A 25,189-nucleotide genomic window follows, 5' to 3' on the forward strand; every position below is an offset into this window, starting at 1 on the left:
TCTTTGATGGCAAGTGTGGAGATGTTTGACTGTATTCCCTTTCACTGTGGTCAGTGGAGGTAGAAGGCTGGATGGTCTTGTGATGGGAGCCTGGGGTTTGATCTCCCCGGGCCTCAGTCTCCTTATCTGCAAATGAAAGAGTTCCACCAGAGGCCTTTGAGTCACTGGTGGATCATGACTCAGTGTCCATGATCCCACCCCAGTGCTGCTGTGGCAGAAGGTTGGAGAGTGCATCTGGCTCTCCTCACGTGCTCTGCTTCCTTCTCTGTGTCCTTGCACTAGAAGGCTGGGAGAGTGATAGAGAGGCAGTGGCTTTTACATAACTTTCACAATTGTAGCACTTTGTGTCGTCTGTGATACTTGGCACAATAGCTTTTTAGAGCTAGGAATAAAAATAAGTTTTATTGAAAGGTAGCATGTGGAGAAGAATCTAGTAATAGTGGCAACAGAACAAAGCAAAAAAACACAAAAAACAAAAAACCTTTACTGTGGTGACTGTATTCAGTCAACTTCAGAAGACTACTAGAAAACAAAAACTCCCTCAAAGAAAATTTATAAGTAAGACATTTATAAGTAAGACCTTATAAGTAAGGTACTAATATAATCAGGACTTGGCTGGGCACTATTGCACTGTATATCTAGTGGCCCACGGCTGAGAGAAGGCAGGCACAAGATTCGGTATAATGGGATTTATCATTCAGGTTAATAAATGGATTGACCTCTTCAGGACTTAATATTTAGTAAGCCAGCATCCCCTACTACAACTCAGTTCCATGGAATTCCAAATTTGGCTTACCAACACTGTTTCCCCAAAGTGACAAATGCTCACCCGAGGGGACCTCACCCCAAAAGTCTTCTGACTTGACTGACATTAACAGCATTCTAGAATCCACTGTTTCGGGCCCACCTTTTCTTTCATTCTCTCCCAGCTTTACCACCTCAGCCTTAGCCCTTTCTTGTTGATATGTAGTCAGTTTTGCCAAGAGTCAGTTGATTTGGAAGGCTTTAAAATAAAGCTATGAATATGTGAATCACCTCCTAGCTGAAACATGAGGCTAGATTTTTCCAGGGTGCCACACACAGCTGTTGCTGCTCCACCTAGTACTACGTCCGGACAGCAAGGCATGACTTAGCAAAGGTGCTCAGTGCACGATTGGACCTGCAGAGCTTGGCAGGTCCAGGTTGGCTGGAAGAGGGCAGGTTATGCCAGCAAGCCAAGCTTCCGTCTCAAAGCAAAGCAGATGGTTTGCTGCTTATACTTGAAGTTGTTCCTTTCAAGTTTGTTCCCTGACATTAAAACGGCTCTGAGAGGGAGAAACAGAGAAAGGAGAAAAGCTAATCAAGGAGAGGATATGGCTGTAGCCTGCGTTCAGTGTTTCAGTGCTTTCATCTTTTTTTATTATTAGATCATTTCATGAGCAATCAGTTTGATTGCATTTTACCAGTCCCTTTATATAGTGAAAGTCTTAAGAATGTCCAGTTCCTTTTCAGAAAAAGGAACTAATTGCATGTATTAAACCCAAGTTTATTTTGAGTCCAGCACGAGTAGTCTTTGTACCCAAACAGGCAAACTTGAACTGTTTCATTTGTAAACTTGAGAAAGCAAGCGTGAGCCCCCGTTAGCCTAGAAGTACTGTATGTATCTCTGTCCTCTTGCTCACCGATTTCAGCTTGGTCTTCTTACATGTCCCTCCGGGATAGCTGGGAATTTGTCTTCTCTTGCATTGCTCTGGTTCTGAAGAGAATGCTTTGCTAAGTGTGGTGTGGTCAGTTCCTAGGGTATCTTGACCACACTGCACATGGTCTACCTTCCATTCGTCAAACCTGACTCATAGAAGGAAAGCCCCGTAACTATAGGGAGAAAGTTTGTGTTGTATGGGCCTTTGTTTTATTTTTGTCGTACTATTTTTAGTTCTAGCCTTATAGGGTATTTATGGCCAAATTTTAACAATCTCTGTTTCCATGTATGTCTTTCACATATTTTCTAGCTCAGTCATAGTTGAACCCTGCATGTGAAGCAAAATTCTTTAATTGTTAAAACAACAGTATGAGGCAAGGCTGCCTTTCTGTTGTGTGAACAATGCCAAAACGCTCAACTGTAAACGGATATCTCTGTATTCCACAAGGCACTGCATCTTTGGGCTGCAAAATGAGAGCAGGAGAGAGGAGATCAGTGTTTACATTTTATGTAGATCATGTTTGTGAATTAAATCAAGGATTTACAGTACTGTTGAGGAGTGTACGTATTAGCAAGAAAAGAAAAGTTTGGCGGTCATTGCCCTGCAGGGCTGCTTAGAATTTGGTTCTTGTTTTAATTTATGAAGATTCTAAGAGATCAACCTGAGATGGCATTGAAGAAACCAGTGAAACAGGTTTGAGTTGACCTCGGCAACTCTGAGCCTTCTGCAGAGGCTGGGACTTGGACCAGAATTATCAGTCCTTACACACCGGTTTCTTAATCTAAGTTAAGAAATTCAGATTTGTGTGCCATTTTCCCCTTTCCCTGCATTGGCTACATGTCTCTGGTAGACAGTTTCTTCCTATTGTGTGGTGGACTTTAAGAGTTTTGTTTTTCTTTTCATAAGTAACACTGATACATAAAACAATAGCTCCAGAAATTTGCTAGTGGTGTGGTATGTTGACATTGAATTAAAACCATGTGTTTCTGTTGCCTAATAAATATTAATCTACTTTAGAGAAATATGAGAAGTTAAATTATTTTCACCATTAATCGGTGGATATAGTGCAGTTTTCACAAAGGCAAATGGGCATATACAGTATCATCAACAAGAGCATGGAAGAAAATCACAGTACTGGTTTCCAGTTCTCTCTTCGGCCCATCACTCAGTGCTGTTACTTTTTTCAGTAGATTTCTTTTTTTTTTTTTTTTTCTTTTTCGAAAGTTTATTTGCAACTTAGCTATTACCTACCACAAAGTTTTTTTATTTTTATTTTTATTTTTTTAAAATTTTTTTTATAATGATTTTTTTATTATATTATGTTAATCACCATACAGTACATCCCCGGATTATGATGTAAAGTTCGATGCTTCAGTAGATTTCTAAACCTGAAGCCAGAAACTAATGATTGGTGGTGTTTAGGTTAAAAAAGGTTTTGAACCAAGTTTGAAAAATGGGAAGTATTCGAATAAAAATCGCCATGGCTGGCTCCATTTGAATGAATTGGAAGAGCTAATGACCCTGTCCCTTGTATCCCCACATGACAACAGTCCACTGAAAACCTTGCGGGGGGGCTGCCATCCCCAGTCTTGCCTGGCCACATGGAGCACTTCACTATTTTTATCCTCCTTTTAGAAATGTGAAAGTGAGGCAGAGGGAAACAAAATTAATTTCTCAGGCCACAGAGTAAGCCAACATCATGGTTTTGAACAAACCTTAGTAGCTGGGATGTTACCCTCGAGCGCAGATAGCATTCTTTTCAGCTTTACAGCTAAGTAAAACAAACAAAATGAAACGTTCAGTGTTGACTTTTTAATATGCACGATGTTGACTCTTTTTGCATTGCATTACATGAGAAAATTATATCTCATTTTTCAATTTACTTTAGGAAGTCTGTTTACTTTTAAAAGAAACCATTGATTCAAGAGTTAAGGAGTACTTGGAAGTTCGTAAACAGCACAGGCCATCAAATACAGAATTCACAAGATCCAGTCCCTTGACCTTAAAAGGTAGGCACCGAGTACTTTGATTTTGGATAAAATTTCTGCTTTGTAGAGATGGCAATTATGTTTGACTCTGACTGTCATGTTAGTACAGTGATACATTTAAAAAATATGTTCTAATGAAGATGCTTTGTTTGGGTAAAGAAAATTAACCAAAAAGCCCTGGAGGGTTTTTAATGGTAGGCAAAATATATAAAAATAGAACATAAAACATTCCTAAGGAAACTGTAAATACTTTAAAGGATTTTTTTTTTTGACAAGTAGTCTTACAGATAGGTTTACATTAATGCTGACTTGATTTGGGGCTGTATGCTTTTTTAAATGCTTTCATACATGTCATCCTATTTCAGAGGTTCTCACCTGGGCGTGGTGGGTCCCAGGGGACATTGGGTTGTCATGGGGGGGGGCGGGAGGGGTGGCAGGGAGCTACTGGCATCTAGGGAGTAGAAGCCAGGGTTGCCACTAAATATCCTACAATGCGCAAAAAAGCCCCCCACAACAAGGCATTATCTGGCCCAAAACATCAAGGGCACTGAAGTTGAACTATCCCTCCCTATTTCCTAATAACACTTGGAGAAGGGTGATGTCTGAGTTGTAGGTGATGAAGCCGAGGATCTACAAGATTAAGGGCTCACCCAAATAAAAGATCATCTTTTTGAGGACAGAGATGATCTTGTTTATTTGGCATCTTCCCCCGCAGGCCCCCCTCCTCCTTACTTAGCCCAGTGCCGGATACACGGATTCAGTGACTTGTTGAAGGAAACCGTACTTGGGTGACAGACAGGTGGCAGAACCTGACCCCAGACCCAGCTCTTCTGACTCCTAGCCCACTGTTCTTTCCACTCTGCCATTGTTGTGTTTTTAATTTTTTTTAACTTTAAATCAGTGTTTCATAACACTCTTTGTGGTACAAATAAGGTTAACCTCGTGTTAATCCTCAGAGGGCAACACTGGACAGCCGTGAACTAGGTTATGCTAATGCAGCACCCCCTTAGGAGAAGAACTGTGTTAAGTAACCCCCTTTGAAGGCATACTTAATCTCCAGTGTTCACCTGGGCACAGCTGATAAGTAGGCAGACAGATTAATTTAACCCTAACTGAAAGCCTCGAACAAATGGAATTTTCAGTCCAAACAATATTGTATTAGATGACGCTTTCTGGTATTTTGCTTAGTAGTAGGATAAAGCTTGAGAAAAGCCAGAGGACCTTGTATCCTTTGTACCCCAGCAGACCTGGCTAGTCTCATTTTCTGACTGGTACAAAAGGAGAAGGACAGAGAACGTTCTCAGACCTCCATTTCTGGTGTGGAGGTGGCATGGTCAGTACTGATTCTCAACTAGCCCTTCCCCTGGCTTCTTCTGCCACTGAGTGAAAAATGCTAAATACTCAATTTCCCAGCCTCTCTCACAGTTAGGGAAGATGTGTTGTGTGTTGTTCTGATCCCAAGATGAAAATCAAAGTCTTTCTTGGGCTCATGTGGGCAAGAAGTTTGTTTTTATTTGAATGAATGAATGAATGAATTTATTTATAACAAGAAAATTGATCTTTCTGTACATACAAAAATTTTTTTAAAAGATTTATTTATTTGAGAGCAAGTGTGCACACGTGAGTGGGGGAGGGGTAGAGAGAGGAGAGAGATTCCCCAGTGGACTTTGTGCTGAGTGTGGAGCCCAGTGTAGAGCTCGATCCCACGACTTTGCAGTCACAACCTGAACTGAAACTCACAACAGTCCCACGCTTAACTGACTGAGCCACCCAGGCGCCCCTATACATAGAATTTCATAACCTATTTTTTTCACCTTACATAATATAGAATTCCTTTAAAACCTATACATCACCATTTTTTAATCGTTTTAATGTGGTAAACTATACATAAAATTGACCATTGTAACCATTTTCAAGTGTACAGTTTAGTGTCATTAAGTACATTCACATTGTTGTGCAGTCATTGTCACTCTCTATCTCCAGAACTTTTTGCCATGTGAAACTGGAACTCTTTACCCATTAAACAATACCTGCCCATTACTCCCTTCCCTAGCCCCTGGTAACCACTGTTCTGCTTTCTAATTTACTACTTGAGGTACCTCATATAATGGAATCATGCAGTATTTATCCTTTTGTGTCTGGCTTATTTCACTTAGCTTAATGTTCTCAAAGTTCATCTCTGGTATAGAATTTATAAGAATTTTCTTTCTTTTTAAAGCCGAATAATACACACACACACACATTTTGTTTGTTCATCTGTCATAGGGTAGTTGGGTTATTTCTACCATTTGGCTATTTTGAATAATGCTGCTGTGAATATTTGTCTTCAAATACCTTTTTGAGTCTCTGCTTCTCACTTCTTTGGGTGTATACTTAGAATTGCTGGATCATATGGTACTGGTTTATTTTTATTTAATTAATTAATTAATTAATTTATTTATTTATTTGAGGGACTGCCATCCTGTTTTCTGGTGATTACACCATTTTACATTCTCACCAAGAATGGGTCCCAGTTGCTCCATAATCTTGCCAATACTTGTTTTCTGTTGTTTGGATGATAGCCATCCTAATAGATGGGAAGTGGTATCTTATTGTGGTTTCAATTTGTGTTTCCTTCATTTGTAGTGATTTTCACCATCTTTTCATGTGCTTATTGGCCATTTGTGTGTCTTCTTTGGAGAAATGTCTGTTTATGTTCTCGGCCCATTTTTTATTGGGTTGTTTGCTTTTGTTTTTGAGTTGTAGGAGTTCTTTTATATATTCTGGATATTAATTCCTTATCAGGTGTATGATCTGCAAATATTTTCTCCCATTGTATGTTGCCTTTTCACTCTTGGTAGTGTCCTTTGATGTGGAAATGTTTTAAATTTTGATGTAGCCAATTTATCTATTATTTTGCTGCCTGTGCTTGATACTATATCCAAGAAATCTTTACTGAATCCAATGTCATGAAGCTTTTCCTATTTTTTCTTCTAACAGTTTTATAGATTTAGCTCCTTTTAATTAGGTCTTTGATCCATCTTGAGTTAATTTTAAGGAAAGGGTCCAACTTCATTCTTTTGCATATGGATATTTAGTTGTCCCGGCACCATTTGTTGGAAAGTCTGTCCTTTCCCCCTTTGAATGGTCTTGGCTCCCTTATTGAAAATCTTTGATCATAAATATGAGGGTTTCTTTCTGGGCTCTCTATTCTGATCCATTGTTCCATGTGTCTGTCTTTATGCCAGTACCACACTGTTTTCATTACCATAGCTTTGTAATAAATTTTGAAATTAGGAAGTGTGAGTCTTCCAACTTTCTTAATGTTTTTCAAAATTGTTTTGGCCGTTCAGTGTTCCCATCACCACTTTTAATGACCGTGTAGTATTCCATTAAATATCCATACTCTGATTTATTGGTGGGACATTTAGGTTGCATTTAATATGCTCACTCTTGTAAACTCATGGTTCAGGGGATATCCTGATGGTATACATGTTCGCACACAGCAACTCCTTTATAATGTTCTTAGTTTTAATGTGCATATTTTTATTAGTTTGTAAGAGCTCCTTAAGGATATGAATGCTTTGTATGTTTTATATGTTGTAAGTGATCTTTCTGAGTTTGTCATTTGCCTTTGACTTGGTTTATTTAACTGCACAACCACAAACGAGAGGAAGCCTGTATTTGCTTCATGGAGTCTTCAGTGACCAGCCACTTGTGGGATGATGGCTAGGCTTTCATGTAATGAGATAAGTAGTGCAGCCGATTGCCAGAGGGAGGCAGGATGATACTAGTGCACTGTCGTGGTGTTCACTCAGCTGTGCTAAGGATTCTTCCTTGAAAGTCATCTTGGTATGAAAGCAGTCTCTTCCCTTTCCTTCCCACTTCTGCTAACAGTTAACCTTTAATTGACCATGTCTTTTGATGTTCATACAAACTCTGCTGCCACCAACCAGTCTCTGCTCCAGCTTCCCCTGCCTGCTGAGGCACGCACAGCAGCCCCCGGCTGGCTTCCCTGCTTCTGCTCTGGCCGATGACTCTCCTGCTGTTTACACTTCAGTTAGTGTCATCCCTTAATATCGTAGGTCTGATCTTGTGAACCTCTTCCCCAAGGCTCCCAGGTGCAAGCCAGGATCCTTGGAGTAGCTGCCTCTCCAGCCTCTTTTTCCTTTTTTCTTGCTCCAGTGATGGCAACTTAATTCCTCTCTTCCAAAGCTCTTTTCTTCTGCTCATCTTGGGGGCCTCTGCCCATGTTGAAGCCCTAGTCTTCCCATTCCCTGTGCTCCTTTTGCTCTCTGCTCAAAATCACTCCTCAGGGAAGCTTATCCCGGGGACCGGTTTCTTTATTACTGGCCCACAAGCATCCCGAACACTATTTGATTAACATTCATGTCTCCACAAATGTGTTAGCCTCCTGAAGACATGTTCTGCCTCTTTTGTTACCATTGTGTCTCCAGCTTGGAGGACATTTTCTGCTTTGCAGTAGGTACTTAATAAGTATTCGTACAGGTGATAAATTACACACATGGTTCTATCTTTCCTCTTCCTAGTAAGGTCAAGGCCTGCCATAACTTCCCCATCCTGCCTTGTCTCCTCCCGCTACTCACTTTCCTGCCTCCCACAAACCTGCTTTCTCGATACCTCTGCCTTAACATTTAGTTTTCACCTTTGTCTGGAAAATGCCTATTTTAACTTTTAAGATCCAACTCAAATATTACTTTTCCAAAGTCTCCCTCAGTTTCTCTCTGTCACTTAACACTTTTAATACATTTGTCACATTGTATTATAATTGTGCTATAATCTGTTTACCTGCCTTTCTTCCACGCCTTCATTGGCAGAGACTGATTCTTTGCCACCCACAGAGCCTCTTTTCTTCTCCAAATTATATTACTGCCTAACTCTAGAGCATAAACAGACAGCTCTGCTTCTGGTTATAAGTGCTTAACTTCATACTAAACCGTTAATTTCCAAAAGGTAGGGAGACCATTGTTCATCTATCTCTCCCACAAGGTTGCTTTCCACAAAGAGGTTCCTCTTGCTCTAGGCCGTGCGTACCTGTAGGAACGAAGTGAACACACACGGTAACATACTGTCGCCTTCTATTGTTTATTAACAGCATCACTAAAACTGGAAACTGAATACGTGTTTTTAGTCTTGCCTCAGAGCCAAAGACATCTCTCTACATTTATCTGAGTGCCTGTTCTCAGCTGTTCCCATAATCTTACTTAAATGCCTTTTTCAAAAGCAATTTCAAAGCCACTAACCGTAAGGCCTTGCCTATTTCCTTCTCAGTATCCAGTTCTATGTCTCATGTTCCCTGAAAATAGAGTTGTCCTTACTATATTGGTGGTTTGGATGAATGTGAGTGGTTTATGCTTTTGTGTAAAGTGGATATCTTCTCTCATTCGCATGAATTTCTTACCTTTTTCCATTTCTAGATCTATGTAACAAATAATGTGCCTCATCACACTACAGATACTTAGCACATAATGCTGGCTGAGCTGAAGTCTCTGGGCTGGTAACTTTCCTGATTACTCAGATAAAAATATTTTTCATGCTCTGAGTTTTCTTTATGAGAGAAAAAACCTAAAGGATTTTGAGGCCATTTCCTTAATCTTACAATATAAAGGAATGCAAAGAGTATTCACAAACTCAGTGAACAGCATAGCGCAGACATTTGCCGATAGTTTCATCTTTTTTAAATCACCTGGAATGTTATTTGAACAGATTCAATAAAACTTAGTGTTGTAAGAAAGTTTTGTAAAATACTTAACTGTCATGGGGCACCTGGGTGGCGCAGTCAGTTTTGTGTCCAACTCTTAGTTTTAGCTCAGGTCCTGAGATCAAGCCTTGCATTGAGCTCCACACGCTTGGCACGGAGTCTGCTTGAGATTCTCTCTCCCTCTGCCTCTGCCCCCCACCTGCGCACTCTTAACTCTCTCTCTCTCTCAAATAGATAAATAAATCTTAAATACTTAACTCTCAATTTCTGTCAATTCTGTCTCATTAGTATTTTCCCCTCTAACCTTGCCAGTACCAGTTGTTACCAGTGTTTTTAATTTTTTCTAGTCTGACAGGCTACAAATCAGAAAAGGAGATACTCTGCTCTTTGATTTTTATCTTTCACTTTTTGATGTGCTTATTGACTCAACTATGTACAGCTGTTGCTTATCTTCATATTGGGTTGTTTGCCCTTTTCTTCTTAATTTTTGCTCTTTCCCATTGTCCCTTCCTTGGTCAGAGCCATCTTAATCAACTCTTGAATTACTACCACAGCCTCCTGATAGTCCTTCCAATTTACCCACACCTCTGCTGCCACAGTGGCCTTTCCAAAACAAAACTGTGGTAGTCTCCAGCTTAAAACCTTCTGTGGTCAGGAACCTTAGTTGCCTAATATCCTTTATTTAATTTCATTTCTGCTTGAGACTAGCAGAATGGGTCTGGCTCTTGAGCAGAGCGAATTAAAGATACTAGATAGCTCACAGGATCTACTGTGGGAGGGCTCCGAAGGCACACAGACAGCACAGTGTCAGCCGCAAGATGGGGACAGCTTTGGTACATGCGCTGTTTCAGCTGCAGTCTGCTATGCTCAGGACCCGGAGTCTGCCTCTGCCCCAGCCTGAAGAAGACTGACTGCCGGGCACATGGCCACAGCACTGCGCTGCTCCTTCTGAGCCACTGCAAGGCGAAACTAGATCCCATGGCTGTACCCTAGTTGCAGGTGAGCCAGGGAGGACAGAGGGTTTGGCTTTTACCTTGGAAAGTGGGACGTTAAAACATGGGAAGTTGCCAAAATGCAGGGAGGATGGTCAGCAGTTTTGGTGGGTGGACACAAGTTACAAAATAGCCTCTCAAGCTTTCCTCTTGGCTGCCTTCTTCCACAAACTTCCAAACAGGCTTCTGCCTAATGACACAGCTCTCCCAACAACAGAGGAAATAAGCCCAGCATCTTCTATGAGAGAGAAAGAGAGAACCCAAAGTCTCATGCCCTATCTCCAAGCCCAGGTTTTTTGAGCGACATTCATTCACAGCTCCTGTTTGTTAACTTATTGACGAAATTATGAAGTTAACTGTTGCCAAGCCAAAAAACTCAGTTAACATACGAATATATACATCATGCAGCAAGGAAGACAGTGGAGGAGGATGCCACCATTCTAACTTTTGAAATAAATAGTTGATATTTATATCTTCCCTCCTCTAACATTTATTTCATATTCCCTTGGCCCTTAGCCAGTAACTCAGCTGAGTTATTCTTTACCTGGAAAGGCGATCCAAATCTTCATTCTGGAGGGATTTGAGCTGGCAGTGGTCCTGCCTTTATGAGACTGCCCACAGTTCTCGTGAACTTTTAGCACTGGAAATGTGCCTCATGGTAGAGCCGGTTATCCTCCCTGTGTTTTATCCACTTGCTTCTGTAGTGTCATCTTGGGCCAGCATTTCCGCTCCTGTTTGTCTACTGGCATAAAAAGCCTGAAGTAGTTACGTGGCATGTTTAACTTTCAGCCTGGGTCATTGTTATCCCCTCCGTTCCAGTATTCCTTTGGATACTCACGAAGCACAGGCGTGAGGATGGAAAGCAAACTTTTGCTGAGGTGGTCACTTCCCACTTCCACTCCCTGGTTCCGGGAATTCTTGCCAAAGGAACATAGTGTTCTGCTGGTCACAGCATCTAGTATGTCTTGTAGGACTTTACCCCAGCCCCATAAGATCCTGCCTTGCAGTTTGTATCATGACAGAATTTTCAGTAGACCCTTCTACCATTCCGTAGGGTCAGCTGCATTTGGTCTTTGCTTGATTGCTTGGTAGGTCTGTTGCATTTTATGAATGTACTGGCTTCTTTGTAAAATGAATTTCTTGGTCAGAAGCACTATGGTGGAGGGGCGCCTGGGTGGCACAGCAGTTAAGCGTCTGCCTTCGGCTCAGGGCGTGATCCCGGTGTTATGGGATCGAGCCCCACATTCAGGCTCCTCCACTATGAGCCTGCTTCTTCCTCTCCCACTCCCCCTGCTTGTGTTCCCTCTCTCGCTGGCTGTCTCTATCTCTGTCAAATAAATAAATAAAATCTTTAAAAAAAAAAAAAAAAGAAGCACTATGGTGGTGATGGTGAACGAGGCTTTCAGTAAGTCCATGGATGATGTGGCTGGCAGAAACATGGCAGGCATAGAAATACATTCAAATTCTGAGTAAGGGTCTATTCCAGTGAAAATATTGTCTCCTCTGTGATGAAAGAGGTCTAATATAATAATCTGCCTACCACTGCTGACTACTGGCCCATCTCCTTGCAATATGAGAGTTGGTAGGGAGACTCATATTAATTGCTGCTATTGGCAGATTTGCTCAGTGTTGGTGAGGTTAAGTCCATGGTGTTGAGGCTAAACATAATATTCATCCTTGCCACCATGGCCACATGGCTCATGAGCCCTTTGAGCAGGTAATCTGGCATCTGGGGTAAGAGGCCAGCCAGCATCCATAGGGCAGGTCATTTTGTTAAGCTCATTACAAGAATTTCTAAATGGAGCCTTTTGGAGAACATTCACATAAACTTTCACACACACTCTACTTAACTTTTCCTCAAATATCCTTGTCACCAGTCTGTCTGAGTTCGTGCCAATGAATGAATGAATGAATGAATGAATGAATGAATGAAAGAACACACACAGACACACGCAGATATGCGCGAGCACGTGCACATATATATATATCAAGCTATCTTTCCTTATTGGCCAAATGGACCCAAAGTATATTCTTCGACTTTCCACCCACGGGACAGATTTTTTTTTTCTCCACCCCAAGTGAGGTTATATCATTGCATTCATTAACTTCCGGCTGATACTATCATGTTGGGCAGAGCCATTGATTAACCAGGCACAAATTTTTATCTGCTAGTAAACTGGTCGCTGAAGCTGTCACCCTTTCAGGTCATTTATGTAGGTCAGAGAAACACACAAACATCCCCACAAGTGTTTGTGCTTATATCTTAGTAGTAAGAGTTATAGGGTGCAGAAACTTGAATGAACTCTTTGACGTGCCCAGGATGAATTCTTTGATTTCCAGGGATCAGTATTGCTTTTGTTTTTGTTTGTTTTCCAAAAGATTTATTTATTTATTTTGAGGGAGAAAGTGAGAGCGAGCAGAGGGAGAGAATCTCAAGCAGACTCCCTGCTGAGTGGGGAGTCCAGCGTGTGGTTCAGTCTCACAACCCTGAGATCATGTCCTGATCCAAAATCAAGTGTCAGATGCTTAACTGACTGAACCACCCAGGTGCCCCTGCTTTTGGTTTTGATGGGGAGAGGGAACTCCAGAGACTTTTTTCTGGCCCTTCATTACCGTATAGCACTTACTCCATGAGACATGGAGTCCAGGTTTAGGTTCTGTCAGTTGCAGGGTAAATCTGTCCCAGTTAGGTACTCATCAACTGAGAAGACAAATACGGATTTTCGTAGACCTACAGGGCCCTCTTTGAGATGAACTGAAACCAAATTTCTATTTATCACACTCTGGTGGGTCACAGTGGCAGGAACCCGAAGAATTAGCATTATCTCAGAGCCAATGTGCAGTCATTCTTGGAAGTTCTGGGTATTCCCCTTTTCTCATTGTGCAGGTCCCCTAGGAAACAGGTGCACATCACAAGTGGAAGATTTATGGTCCTGACTTGAGGGATGCCTGGCTCTCCATTCCAGGGGATATGGTTCTGAGAATTGAGTCAAATCTGGGGACTGGGTAAGAGTTTGTGGCTCTCCTTCAATGTAGCCCAAGTCAGGCCCCTGTTCCCCAGATGTAGATTTTTTTTTTCTTCCCAGTTATATAGTGTATTATTTTACTAGGGCTGCCATAAGAAAATACCACAGACTGGGTGGCTTAAACAAATTTGTTTTCTCACAGTTCTGGAGACCTGGAAGTCTAAGGTCAAGGTATCAGCAGGGTTGGTTTCTTTTGAGGCCTCTCTTCCTGGCTTGTAGATGTGGCCATCTTCTCCCTTGTGGCTTCACATGGTTTTCCTTCTATTTGTATCTGTGTCCTGATTTCCTCTTGTAATAGGGATACCAGTCATACTGGATTTGGGCCCACTCTGATGACCTCATTTTAACTTAATTACCTCTTTAAAGATCCTATATCCAAATACACTCACATTCTGAGGTGCTGGGGATTAGGATTTCAACATAGAAGTTTTGGGGAGACACAGTTCAGCCTGTAATATACAGTTTAAGTAGGGCCTAATATGCTCTCCATTTTATTTAGAGTTATGGACATATCTGTTAACCAATAAGCCAAAGATGTCTGTGGACTGAGCCATTGGCAGATTTCCTCCCAAGGTTACCACTGAGTAATCTTGGACCAAGCGACTTGGCCAGCCATGGGCCTTAGTTGACCGCAAATTTTAGGCCACCCAGTCACCAGATGACGCACCCACACTTGGGCTTCCGTGGTCTACAGACACCATGTCTATCCTGGTCATTAGCCTTCTCAGCAACTATCTCTCACTCCCTGACCCTCATCCCCAATATGGCTGCCCACTCAGGAATAGCCCTGGTAACAGTGTCCATTCCAGGTTGACCCCCACCATTGTGCAGAGGTTTCTGGAGATGCCAGGGCAGTCACTTGGCACAGGCTGACATTCTCACACAGATCAGCATGCATACTGTCTGCTGTCTTGGCATCCTGTAGCTAGGTGTGCACGACTGGGGTGCAGCTCAGTGTACCTTATATCTGTATTCCAGCAGAGGGACCCTGGTTCTCCCACTGATCAGCCTTTTTACTGAGCAAGTATGAAAGTGACCCGTGGGCATGGTGGTGGCAAACATTTTAGTACCGGTTTCAGGTACCAAGCAGTCTGATTATTCAGAAGAATGCTGGGCAAGCCAACTGCCCAGTGCTTGTAGACCTTGCCAGCCCTACAACTGGACCCATGGAAGCCACATTCAAGAGGAGCCCCTCTCCTCTAGGGGGAGTGGAGTCACTGGTCCCAGTTGGCTTTGGCCAGGCAATGCTGGGAGAGCTTCTGTGGTCATTTATCAACTTGTCACTGTAGCCTAACTGACTGACAGGACCCAGAACATCATACTCTTGCCGCTGGGCCTTTGCATATGTTGCCCTCCTCTCCCTGCAGCTCTCTTCTCCTTCCCTGTTGCTGGGTCAGCTCCTCCTCCTGCAGGCCTGTGCCCAGGTGTCACTTCTCCTAAGGAGCTTTATCTGATTCTGTGCACCTTCTCAGGGAGCTGCCCCCTGCCCTTTCCCAGGTACCTGGTCCACCCTCAGCAGTAGCAGCACTCGCCATTCCAGCTGGTTCCTTGCATCCCAGAGAGACTTCCTTTTCATTGAGGGCAGGGCTCTTGTGCTGTTGAGCACCCAGTGCAGAGCCTGTCAGTCAGGAGGAACACAAGCCCTGGAAGAAATAAAGGAACGAAGTGTAGTTTCTGTTCACCAGTCACGTGTTTATTTGGCAAGGCTTTTCGGCACACTTCCATTGCAACATCTCTTGCCCCTTCAATGAAAGGCAGAGGTGAAAGTGGTCTGTGAGTTAACAAATTATTAAATAGTTGTTCTTGTTTGGTTTTCAGAAAGTCAAAACCACATCCTACTCCAGTAAGATCAGCTACAGTATCTTCTGGCTCTTTGGCGCCGAGGGACTGAAGCTACCCTCCCTCCAGCCCTCCCTATCCCAGGTGTCTGTTAGTATTCTTACCCTGACTGGTAACCAGTTAGTGAGCTTCAGCCTGCTGGGTACCAGCCCTGTGCTGTGTCTCCTGCGTACCCACGGCAGATCCTTGGGGGCAGCCCTTGCTAGCCGGCATTCTTAACCCTTGATCGGAAGATGAGAACCAAACTCAAGAGTTCAAGCAACTCGCCCAAGGTCACAAAGCTAATAAGTGTCAGGGGCTGGGTGAAAATGCGGCTGTCTGATGTCTGGCCTGTCTTCACTGCTTCAGTATCCCCATTAAGAGAGAATGGGAGAGAGAGAATGTGTGTTTTCTCTTTTAGTGAAACTTTCCTTTAATCATGAAAAAAAAGAAAAGCAGTCTTTCAGTTAACCATGTGAAAGCCAGGAGCAGTGTTCTGCTTAACTACCTCATGGATATTTTTGTTTGGGTTTTATATTCCCTGTTCTCTGATCGCAAGATGGAAAGGTATAGACTCCAAAACTTAGAACTCATCTTTCAGCTCCAAGCACTTGCCTCAGTGCATTGTCTAAATAGTAAGGGTTCACTACATTTTTGTGTTTGTGGAGCAGTACATTTTTTTTTTTTACTGCCTATTATTCCATTTTGTATAACCTTTTTCTTGCAGTTAACATCTAAGAAACCCAGTCCTTTGGAAAATGCCATAAAATAAATTAAATTTTCCTGGGTACTGTGGTTTCTGTCTGCAGTGGCTTTCTTTTTGGCTTTTCTTCTAAGCTGAGCACGCCTCTAAAAGCTTAAATCTTTAGCCAATGCATGTAGCTGTCTGTGCATTCTTTTGTGGCATCCAAGGTATCTTCTGCGAATGTTCAGGGCTGAATTACCAGGCTTCCTCTCTCTTCATCGACACCCACGCAGCGTTCTGTGGTGGGGCACATTACCACCATGTTAGGAAATCAGTGGGTGTTCACACCAGAGGAGAAAAAGACGAGAATCGCCAAAACAAGCAAGTTCTTCCTATTCTTCCCTCTGTCTGAGAAATGTTCCCCTCCTTTCCCCAACGCCCAGTGTGTGGTACCTGCCAAAGAAAGCTTTCTCTTTGCTCTTCAGACACAGGCCTGATTGTGAGCCCTTCTCTCCGGCGGCCCCACGAGTGCAAATTTGTATATGTGCTGTTTGTTTGGGTTTGTATTTATTTTCCCAGCCCATTGAAAACAGGGCCTTTTCCTATTTAAAATAGATTTTTGGAAGTGAACCACTTTTCCCTTTGAGTCCAGCCCTTCCTCATCGTGAACAGGCAGGCATTTTCCGAGAGGACAGTGAAAACTGGCCATGAGACACTGTCCCTACACATTATCAACAGTACGTCCAACAACCGTTAACCCTGAAAAAGCCCCCCCTTGACAAACGCTACTGACTGCCGCAGTCACTCCTGATGGCCATCAGGCGTCCCCGTGGAGTGTCAGCCTCTGCTCCTGTCCTGCGCCCCCGCCACGGTAGTGGAACTGGGCTGCGGTCACACACACAGCCATGGAGGGGTCCTCAGGCTTCCGCAGCCAGACACGGACGGCTGAAAGGGGGAGAACCCAGCCCTCGTGTGGTTTTATAAACAGCCAAACAGCACAACACATTTTCAATTATCTACTGTTCTGGTAAATATTCTTAATATTTAGGCATTGTTTTTTCTATTTACAGCCCTTTACAAATAGAAATGGATTTCCTTAGATTTGTCCTAGGGCACAGCGGAAACATGTGTTTTCTTTTTACACATGTGTTTAAATAGCTTTGCTTATTATTTACATTTCTTCCCATAGTGTACTCAATCAAAACATTTTCTAGGCTTTCATCCACATGAGAAGCCTAAAAGAGCAATATTGAAAGCAAGTGCCTAGAAGCCCTCTGGTGAATGTGCCACAGTGTCAGCAGAGATTATTTTTTCAGGAAGGGGCAGTTTATGCTTTCTACCAAGTGTGCTAAAACAGCATTGACAATGTAAGATGCTTTTCATTCTCAAAAACTGGGGAGACTTTGCTAACCCTTTATTGCAATAAACGGAAAGGAAACAAAATCCTTAAACCTTGAAGGGTAATATTTCCACTTGTTACAGTCACTGGTCATGGAAATTGCCAGTTTCAGGGACTGATCTTCTGTTCACTTTTCAATTTTGCAAGAAATTAAAACACACACAACCCCCCCCCATCACCTGATACACAACGCTTCAGAAAAGGTTAGGATTCTTTCTGCCACACCAAGAGGTTGTCCCACTTCAACTGGAACCACCTAGAAAACTTTGTCGATGGTGACGTGAACCTTACTAGATCAATCCTACTGGCCTGTGAGTAAGCTGCTTCCATCTCTCCCACCCCACCCTTCTCCCTTAACCTCCTACCCGCACATCAGAAAGACAATGATTTTTCCCTCATAAAACAAAGTCTATATTGCCATTGCTTCGTTTCAAATTACAAAGCCAGTTCTGTTGGAGCTTTTATGGTGATGCAACTCCGTATTACTTTTGAGTCTGCTTGTTCACATTTACATCTGGACTCAGTGCTCCCACATTTCTGCATATTCTGGAACTGGGGAGTTCAAAACAACTCTACTAAATCCCCTGGGACTCCTGGATTTCAGAAAGATCTTTGTCATCAAATGGCGATTGCGAGATCTTTTCTTAAAGCAGTTGGCCCAATTGGCTGAGAGCCCTGCCTATTTACCAACTCTGTGAAGACTGATGATTTATTACCAGATATTCCAAAGACAAATCCCCTTTGGTGGTCAGGTAAAACTGGTTGGTACTCCCGCCCTGCTAGGACTGGGAGGAGAAGTAATGGAGGAGAAAGTCATTGGCCTTTAACTGATAGTAGGGGTGTGATAAAAACCTTTCTTTTGGTGATCTCTTTCTTCACATTATCTCTGATTGTGACAACTGGATGGGAGGCCTGTGATTCTCTGGGTTCACCCAGTGAAAATTGTGATTTACCCCAGCATTTTGGGAATGCACCCCCTGTGGCACTGGCTTTCTGTTGCCCAAATGGCTTGGCTACTGCTTATTGTTTGTATGTGTGTATGTATTGAGGTGAGGGGTGGGGGGCGTGGGGAACACACAAGGATTGTGAGACTCCTCTAAAGCTGTACGTTCTTTTGGCACATCCCAGATAAAGTCTTAAAAAGTGGCAACCTCCTGTGTTTGACAGATGCTTATGAGGATAGCTACTCTTCCCCACCCCCCCACAGCCACTGATAAAGCAGTGGCCTTTTCTCATAGGGGTCGCATATAATTTTTTAATGTGTAGAATGACAAGGGATAGTGGAAACTATTTGCCTTGGCATGTACTGCTCATTTCTCAGGAGTTTTATGCACATTACACTATAGCAGTACCCTTCCGATGTCTGGGAAGTGCCCGGAGCATTTACCAGCTTGTCTGTTCCCTTTAAATTCTTTTTCTTTGGCCAGGCACTCCGGTCACATGCCAAGATTTTAGAATTTGTCGTAATTGAGTTTCACTACCACATCACTAATATTAATAGCCATTAGGAAGCTTGAGAGAGAAAATAGTAATTATCTAACAGATTAAGTATCTGTAAGGACCCCTTGATTGTGAAGGGTGCAGAGGACAAGTGAAGAGGCCCTAGTGTAGGATAAGACACTGTGGTTTAACACTTTGGGACTGAGATTTTCTTTTTTTTTTTAAGATTTTATTTACTTATTTGACAGAGATAGAGACAGCTAGTGAGAGAGGGAACACAAGCAGGGGGAGTGGGAGAGGAAGAAGCAGGCTCATAGCGGAGCAGCCTGATGTGGGGCTCGATCCCATCATGCCGGGATCACGCCCTGAGCCGAAGGCAGACGCTTAACCGCTGTGCCACCCAGGCGCCCCTAGGGACTGAGATTTTCTAACTAACTACCTTGGGAATTGTGGGGACTACAATCCAGATGATGATTAAAAACCAGAGTGCTTTCATTTTCAAATTCCCTAACATGGCACCCTAGTTACTCTAATTATTTAGAATAAAAGTGAGAGAATCGAAAATTATATTTTTTTGTAGTTACTACTGTCAGTTTACCACTTCAGTTGTTTGTAATCAAAATAATCTTATACTCACTGTCAACTTCTATGAACTGGGCAGAGAGTATTTGCTCCCTTTGGTAGAGTAGACATTTCTATTGTTTCTAAGTGAATCTGCCACAGATTTCCGAGGTAGGTATTTGTGAAGCACTGTGAACCCCTGGGCTATTCCCAGGGAGTTGAGTAGAAGCATATTTAATAACTGCTCAGGTCCATTTAATTGTGGGGCTTGTTTATATTTGTTGTTCTAACACAGTGCTGTTATTACTTAGAGCCTAAACTCCAATCAGATCCAAATTTACTTTAACTATTTGATCATGAAGCATGCAATCTAATGGGAAACTTGGGTTAACCTATTTAGTGAAATGTCTTGAGAACCAAATTATCCATGTCTGTGTCAAGCAAAAACAAAACTAGGTCTGCATAATCTGAAACATAAAAAATGAATGCCTAGAAGAGATGCTAGTTTTACCTTTGAGGCCAAGATCAAATTGCAGTTCTGGGGTCATAAATCGGTATGTATGTGTACATAGATGTTTATGTTTTTGTATTTCTGTGTGTCTCTAATAAATAATAGATACGTATATACCCACAAATATAAGTTGCTGTTAAAGAAAATAAAAAGTTACAAGGACTGAAAGGAGACACCAAAAATATGATTTCCTTACAAATATTTGCAGGAATTTTACTTAATTGCAACCAGAAGTCTGACCTGGAAGTGTAGTGTTTTGACCCCCGAGCTGTCTGGTTTCCTATTTGCGGTGTTTTGCTCTCTCCTAACTGTGAGAAAATCTATTTTACACGGTTTTAACCCTGTATATTCTTAGAAACACTGAAGTAGAAATTATTCCCTTGGGGGAAAAGAAATTCTCATTATTTAAAGAATGACTTGTAAAGGTTTCTCTTAAATAGAAAACATTTTTGAAACACTTAGGAAATCTTTCTTCATAAGATATATTTGAAAATAAAACAGCTCTGAGTTTCCTTTCAAGGTAATGTGAACTTTTGGAAGACTGAAATTTTTGCATTGTGAAAATTTATCCTTATTTTAGTAAAATACTAACTTGTCAATAGCAAAAGGGTAGAGTTTATAAATAGTTCTTGTATGAGGAAGCATTTTCACACTTTTTTTTTTCCTGTTTCCAGCTTATTAAACCTTTTTTTTTTTTTTTCTCTCTCTAGTATTTTAGAGAAGTAAAAATGAGGCTGAATAAACTCTGGGGACTTGGAGTAGTATATGGTATTCTAATGCACTAAAAAGACACCAATGAAATGTAATTAGGATAACTGTGGGGCAAGGAGGCCTACTGTTGGAAAATTATGGAATTCACATATCAAATGCTCATAGATGGTATTTGCTGAATCTAGTAAAACGGTGGGGAACATTTTTTCTGTGTAGCCTCTAAGAATTTGCCAGCATGACCAACCAGTCATATAACCCATTTTAAAAGTCTCAGAGTTTTCAGTTAGAAGAAAGCATCATTCTTCCTAAGTATTTGATTTAGGGATTTAAGAATGAGGAACACTGACGGTTCCCATCCATTTAGTTGAAGAGCATTTCATCCCATTCTTTTTTTGTTTGTTTAATAACAGCTTTATTGAGATATAATTTACATACCATACAACTCACTCATTTAAAGTATACAATTCAGTGGTTTTTATATATTCACAAAGTTGTGCAACTGTCACCAGAACCAGTTTTAGAACATTTTCATCATTCTATAGAGAAACTGTGTGCCCATTAGCAGCTACTTTCCATTTTTCCCCAACACCCTTCCCACCCGCATCCCTAGGTAACCACCAGTTTACATTCTGTCTCTACTGATTTGCCTATTCTGGACATTTCATATAAATGGAATCTTAAAATATGTTGGTGTTCTTTGTAACTGGCTTTCACTTGGCATAATGTTTTCAAGGTTCATCCATGTTGTTAACATTTGTTGATAGTACTTCATTTCTTTCCGTTGCCAAATAATATTCCATCGTATGGATGTATGACATTTTGTTTATCCATTCATCAGTTGGTGGACACTCGGGTTTGCACCATTTGGCTCTTAGGAATAATGCTACTATGAATATTTGTATAGGTCTTTGAGTGGAGTGTTTTTATTTCTCATGAGTATATATCTAAGAATGGAATTTCTAAGTAATTTTGTATCTCTGTTTAATATATTGAGGAACTTCGAGACTGTTTTCCAAAGCAGCTGCACCATTTTATATTCCCACTGAAAGTGGATGAGGATTCCATTTTCTCCACATTTTTGCCAACACTTGTTATTATCTGTCATTTTGCTTATAGCCATCCTTGTGGGTGTGATGTGGCTTTGATTGTGATTTTGGTATCCATTTCCCTGATGGCTAATGATGTTTACCCTCTATTCAAGTACTTATTTGCCATTTGTTTATTTTTTTGGAGAAATGTCTATTCAAATCCTTTGTCCATTTTTAAATTGAAGGTTTTTTTTTTTTTAATTGAGTTGCAGGAGTTCTTTACATATTTTAGATACAAGTCCGTTATCAGATAGATGATATGCAAAATTTTTTCTCCTGTGGATTGTCTTTTCACTTTCTTGATGGTATCTTTGTTTTTGTTTTTGTTTTTTTTAAAGGTTTTATTTATTTATTTGACAGAGATAGAGACAGCCAGCGAGAGAGGGAACACAAGCAGGGGGAGTGGGAGAGGAAGAGGCAGGCTCATAGCAGAGGAGCCTGAGGTGGGGCTCTATCCCATAACGCCGGGATCACGCCCTGAGCTGAAGGCAGGCACTTAACCGCTGTGCCACCCAGGCGCCCCTCTTGATGCTATCTTTGAAACACAGAAGTTTTTAATTTTGATAGTGCCCAATTTATTCAATTTGTTTTGTTTGTTGCTTCTGCTTTTTGTATTATATCTAAGAAACTGTTGCCTAATCCAAGGCCATGAAGATTTGTGTCTGTGTTTTTTTCTAAGACTTTTGTAATTTTAACTCTTACATTTCCATCTTTGATCAATTTTGAGTTAATGAGTTAATTTTATGTATGATGTGAGGTAGGCTCCAGCATTATTCTTTTGCATGTGATTATCTAGTTGTCCCAGTACCGTTCATTGAAAACACTGTTCTATCCCAGTTTAATTGTCTTGGCCCCCTTGTTGAAAATCAGTTGTCAGTAAATGCAAGGATTTATTTGTGGACTCCTGGTTCTATTTCTACATGTCTGTCCTTATGCCACTACCAGACTATTTTAATTAGCTTTGTAGTAAATGTTATTTTTTTCCCAACAGGGTTAAAGCTGACATTTACTAATCAGGATCAAGAGTCTCTTTAACCTAGTCAGTGTAAGCATCATCTTCAATTGTTATAAGTACCTTGTTTTTTAAAAGATTTATTTATTTATTTATTTATTTATTCATTCATTCATTCATTCATTCATTCATTCATTTGACAGAGAGAGAGAGCAAGTGCACAAGTAGGGAGAGTGGCAGGCAGAGGGAGAGGGAGAAGCAGGCTCTCCGTGGAACAGAGAGCCAGAGGCAGGGCTTGATCCCAGGACCCTGAGATTATGACATGAGCCAAAGGCAGACTTGCAACTGAGCCAACCACGTGCCCTAAGCACCTTATTTTTAATGAATTAATAAATTATTAATTATGCCAAAGATTTTTTCTGTGATTTTTCGATTAAATCCTTCCACAAATTTATCTTTAATTATGCAACTTTTTAAAAAAGATTTTATTTATTTATTTGAGACAGAGCGCATGAGTGGGGAGGAGGGGCAGAGGAAAAGGGAGAAGCAGGCTCTCCACTGAGCAGGGCTCAATTCCAGGACCCTGGGATCATGACCTGAGCTGAAGGCAGATGCTTAACCCACTGAGCCACCCAAGCGTCCCTAATTATTCCATTTTAATCAAATCAATGGAGAGAAAAATGATCCTCAGTATAGTTGAGGTCTTCATATTAATGGAAACCCATAGTGAGTCATTAGTATTTGTAAGGTATAACTGGGGATGCTAATGGGTCTCAGTAACTCCTGTTAAAATCCTTTACTGTATTTGTTTCTCGTGTATTGAGTTTGAGAAGTTCTTTGTAGATCTTGGATACCAGTCCTTTATCTGTGGTGTCCTAAACAAATCATAAAATGGGCAGAAGATATGAACAGACACTTTTCCAATGAAGACATACAAATGGCTAACAGACACATGAAAAAATGTTCAAAATCATTAGCCATCAGGGAAATTCAAATCAAAACCACACTGAGATACCACCTTACGCCAGTTAGAATGGCAAAGATAGACAAGGCAAGAAACAACAATTGTTGGAGAGGATGTGGAGAAAGGGGATCCCTCCTACATTGTTGGTGGGAATGCAAGTTGGTACAGCCACTCTGGAAAACAGTGTGGAGGTCCCTTAAAAAGTTAAAAATTGAACTACCCTATGACCCAGCCATTGCACTACTGGGTGTTTACCCCAAAGATACAGACGTAGTAAAGAGAAGGGCCATATGCACCCCAATGTTCATAGCTGCATTGTCCACAATAGCCAAATCATGGAAGGAGCCGAGATGCCCTTCAACAGATGACTGGATTAAGAAGCTGTGGTCCATATATACAATGGAATATTACTCAGCTATCNCAAACTGAGGACTTCAGAGGGGAGGGGGTGGGGGAAGGGGATAGACTGGTGATGGGTAGTAAGGAGGGCACGTATTGCATGGTGCACTGGGTGTTATACGCAACTAATGAAGCATCAAACTTTACATCGGAATCTGGGGATGTACTGTATGGTGATTAACATAATATAATAAAATAAAATTAAAAAAAAATCCTTTACTGTAGGTTGTAAGGCTGACCACGTGTCAGAGTCCGAGCTCCTTTGCTTATCCCTCTCCGTCTTTCCCCTGTACCTTGCCTCTCCCTGTCCTTCTATGCATCCTGAACTCTAAGCCTCCTCTACCTCCCAGGGTTCCCAGGAGCCAATAGGAGTTGTCTGTGGTTTGACGCAGACATGCCTGTGGTGCCCACGAGTCTGTCTTTGATGCTTCCAGACTCTGTTTAGATGTTTCCCTTCCTTGGAGATTGCCTTCTTCCCAGTTTAGTTTGTTACTCTCCTTTGTTTAATGAGACATACCCTCTCTTGGTCTCCCCGGCTCCCAGTGCATGTCTTTGTTGTAGCACGTATGTTGTAACCATCATCTTTTGCCTGCTCTGTCTCTCCTCTGACCTCAGTTGAGTCGCTCAGGAGCTGAGCAGTTTTCCTGGCCCACCCGGGGCTTCACATAGTACTTATCTATGGTAGGTGCACAAGTAGCATGATTGGGAAAGACTCTGGTTTGAGTATTTCTTTTAGAGGACCACCTGGCTTTTGACAGGATGAAAAACATGGAACCATTTTCTGTTCACAGTAGTCCCTATAACTCCTCTACTGAGATCATTTTCAGGGTCGGAAAGAGTAAAATCTCTACTTTGTAGAATATCTCACTTGTACAAAGCTACTCTAGTTTGCTGCCATCCTGCTCCCTCAGTAGCAGCTCACCATCAGTGTGATATTTAGTTTTTGTCATGTGACTAACATTTAATTCCCAGATGGAGATGTACAGCTCGAACTTGTTTAACAATGTTGGCCTTACTTCCATTTCTAAGGAATTCTCTATTTTTCCTGAGCCCAGAGAAATTTTTTCTAGAAAAACTGTATTTTCAGAAGAGAGCTGAGAAGGAAGGAAGACTTGCTCTGATGTGTGGGAAAGGGTGTCAGTGATGGGACTGAGCATAGTGGAGGGGTGTAGGTGAAGGTAGACAGGGAAAAGCAGGCCCATGGAGCATCAGCTTGAGTAGACCACAGGGTAAGACAGAGGGGGGCGGGTGATAATAGGAGGTGTGGCTGGGGCT

The 25,189-nt window shown here is 41.7% G+C and overlaps 1 protein-coding gene across 4 annotated transcripts in view; it reads left to right on the forward strand.

The window, feature by feature from the left end:
- The window catches only part of SLX4IP (SLX4 interacting protein), a 182,918-nt gene that overhangs the window by 111,658 nt on the left and 46,071 nt on the right, over window positions 1–25,189 (forward strand). For all 4 annotated transcript variants that reach the window (XM_034641468.1, XM_011224336.3, XM_019799163.2 and 1 more), the window contains one exon: window positions 3,568–3,688. In XM_034641468.1, the coding sequence (XP_034497359.1) occupies window positions 3,568–3,688 (121 nt within the window). The remainder of the gene's footprint in view (window positions 1–3,567; window positions 3,689–25,189) is intronic.

This window comes from Ailuropoda melanoleuca, chromosome 13 (genome assembly GCF_002007445.2).
Source record: "Ailuropoda melanoleuca isolate Jingjing chromosome 13, ASM200744v2, whole genome shotgun sequence".
NCBI lineage: Eukaryota > Metazoa > Chordata > Mammalia > Carnivora > Ursidae > Ailuropoda > Ailuropoda melanoleuca.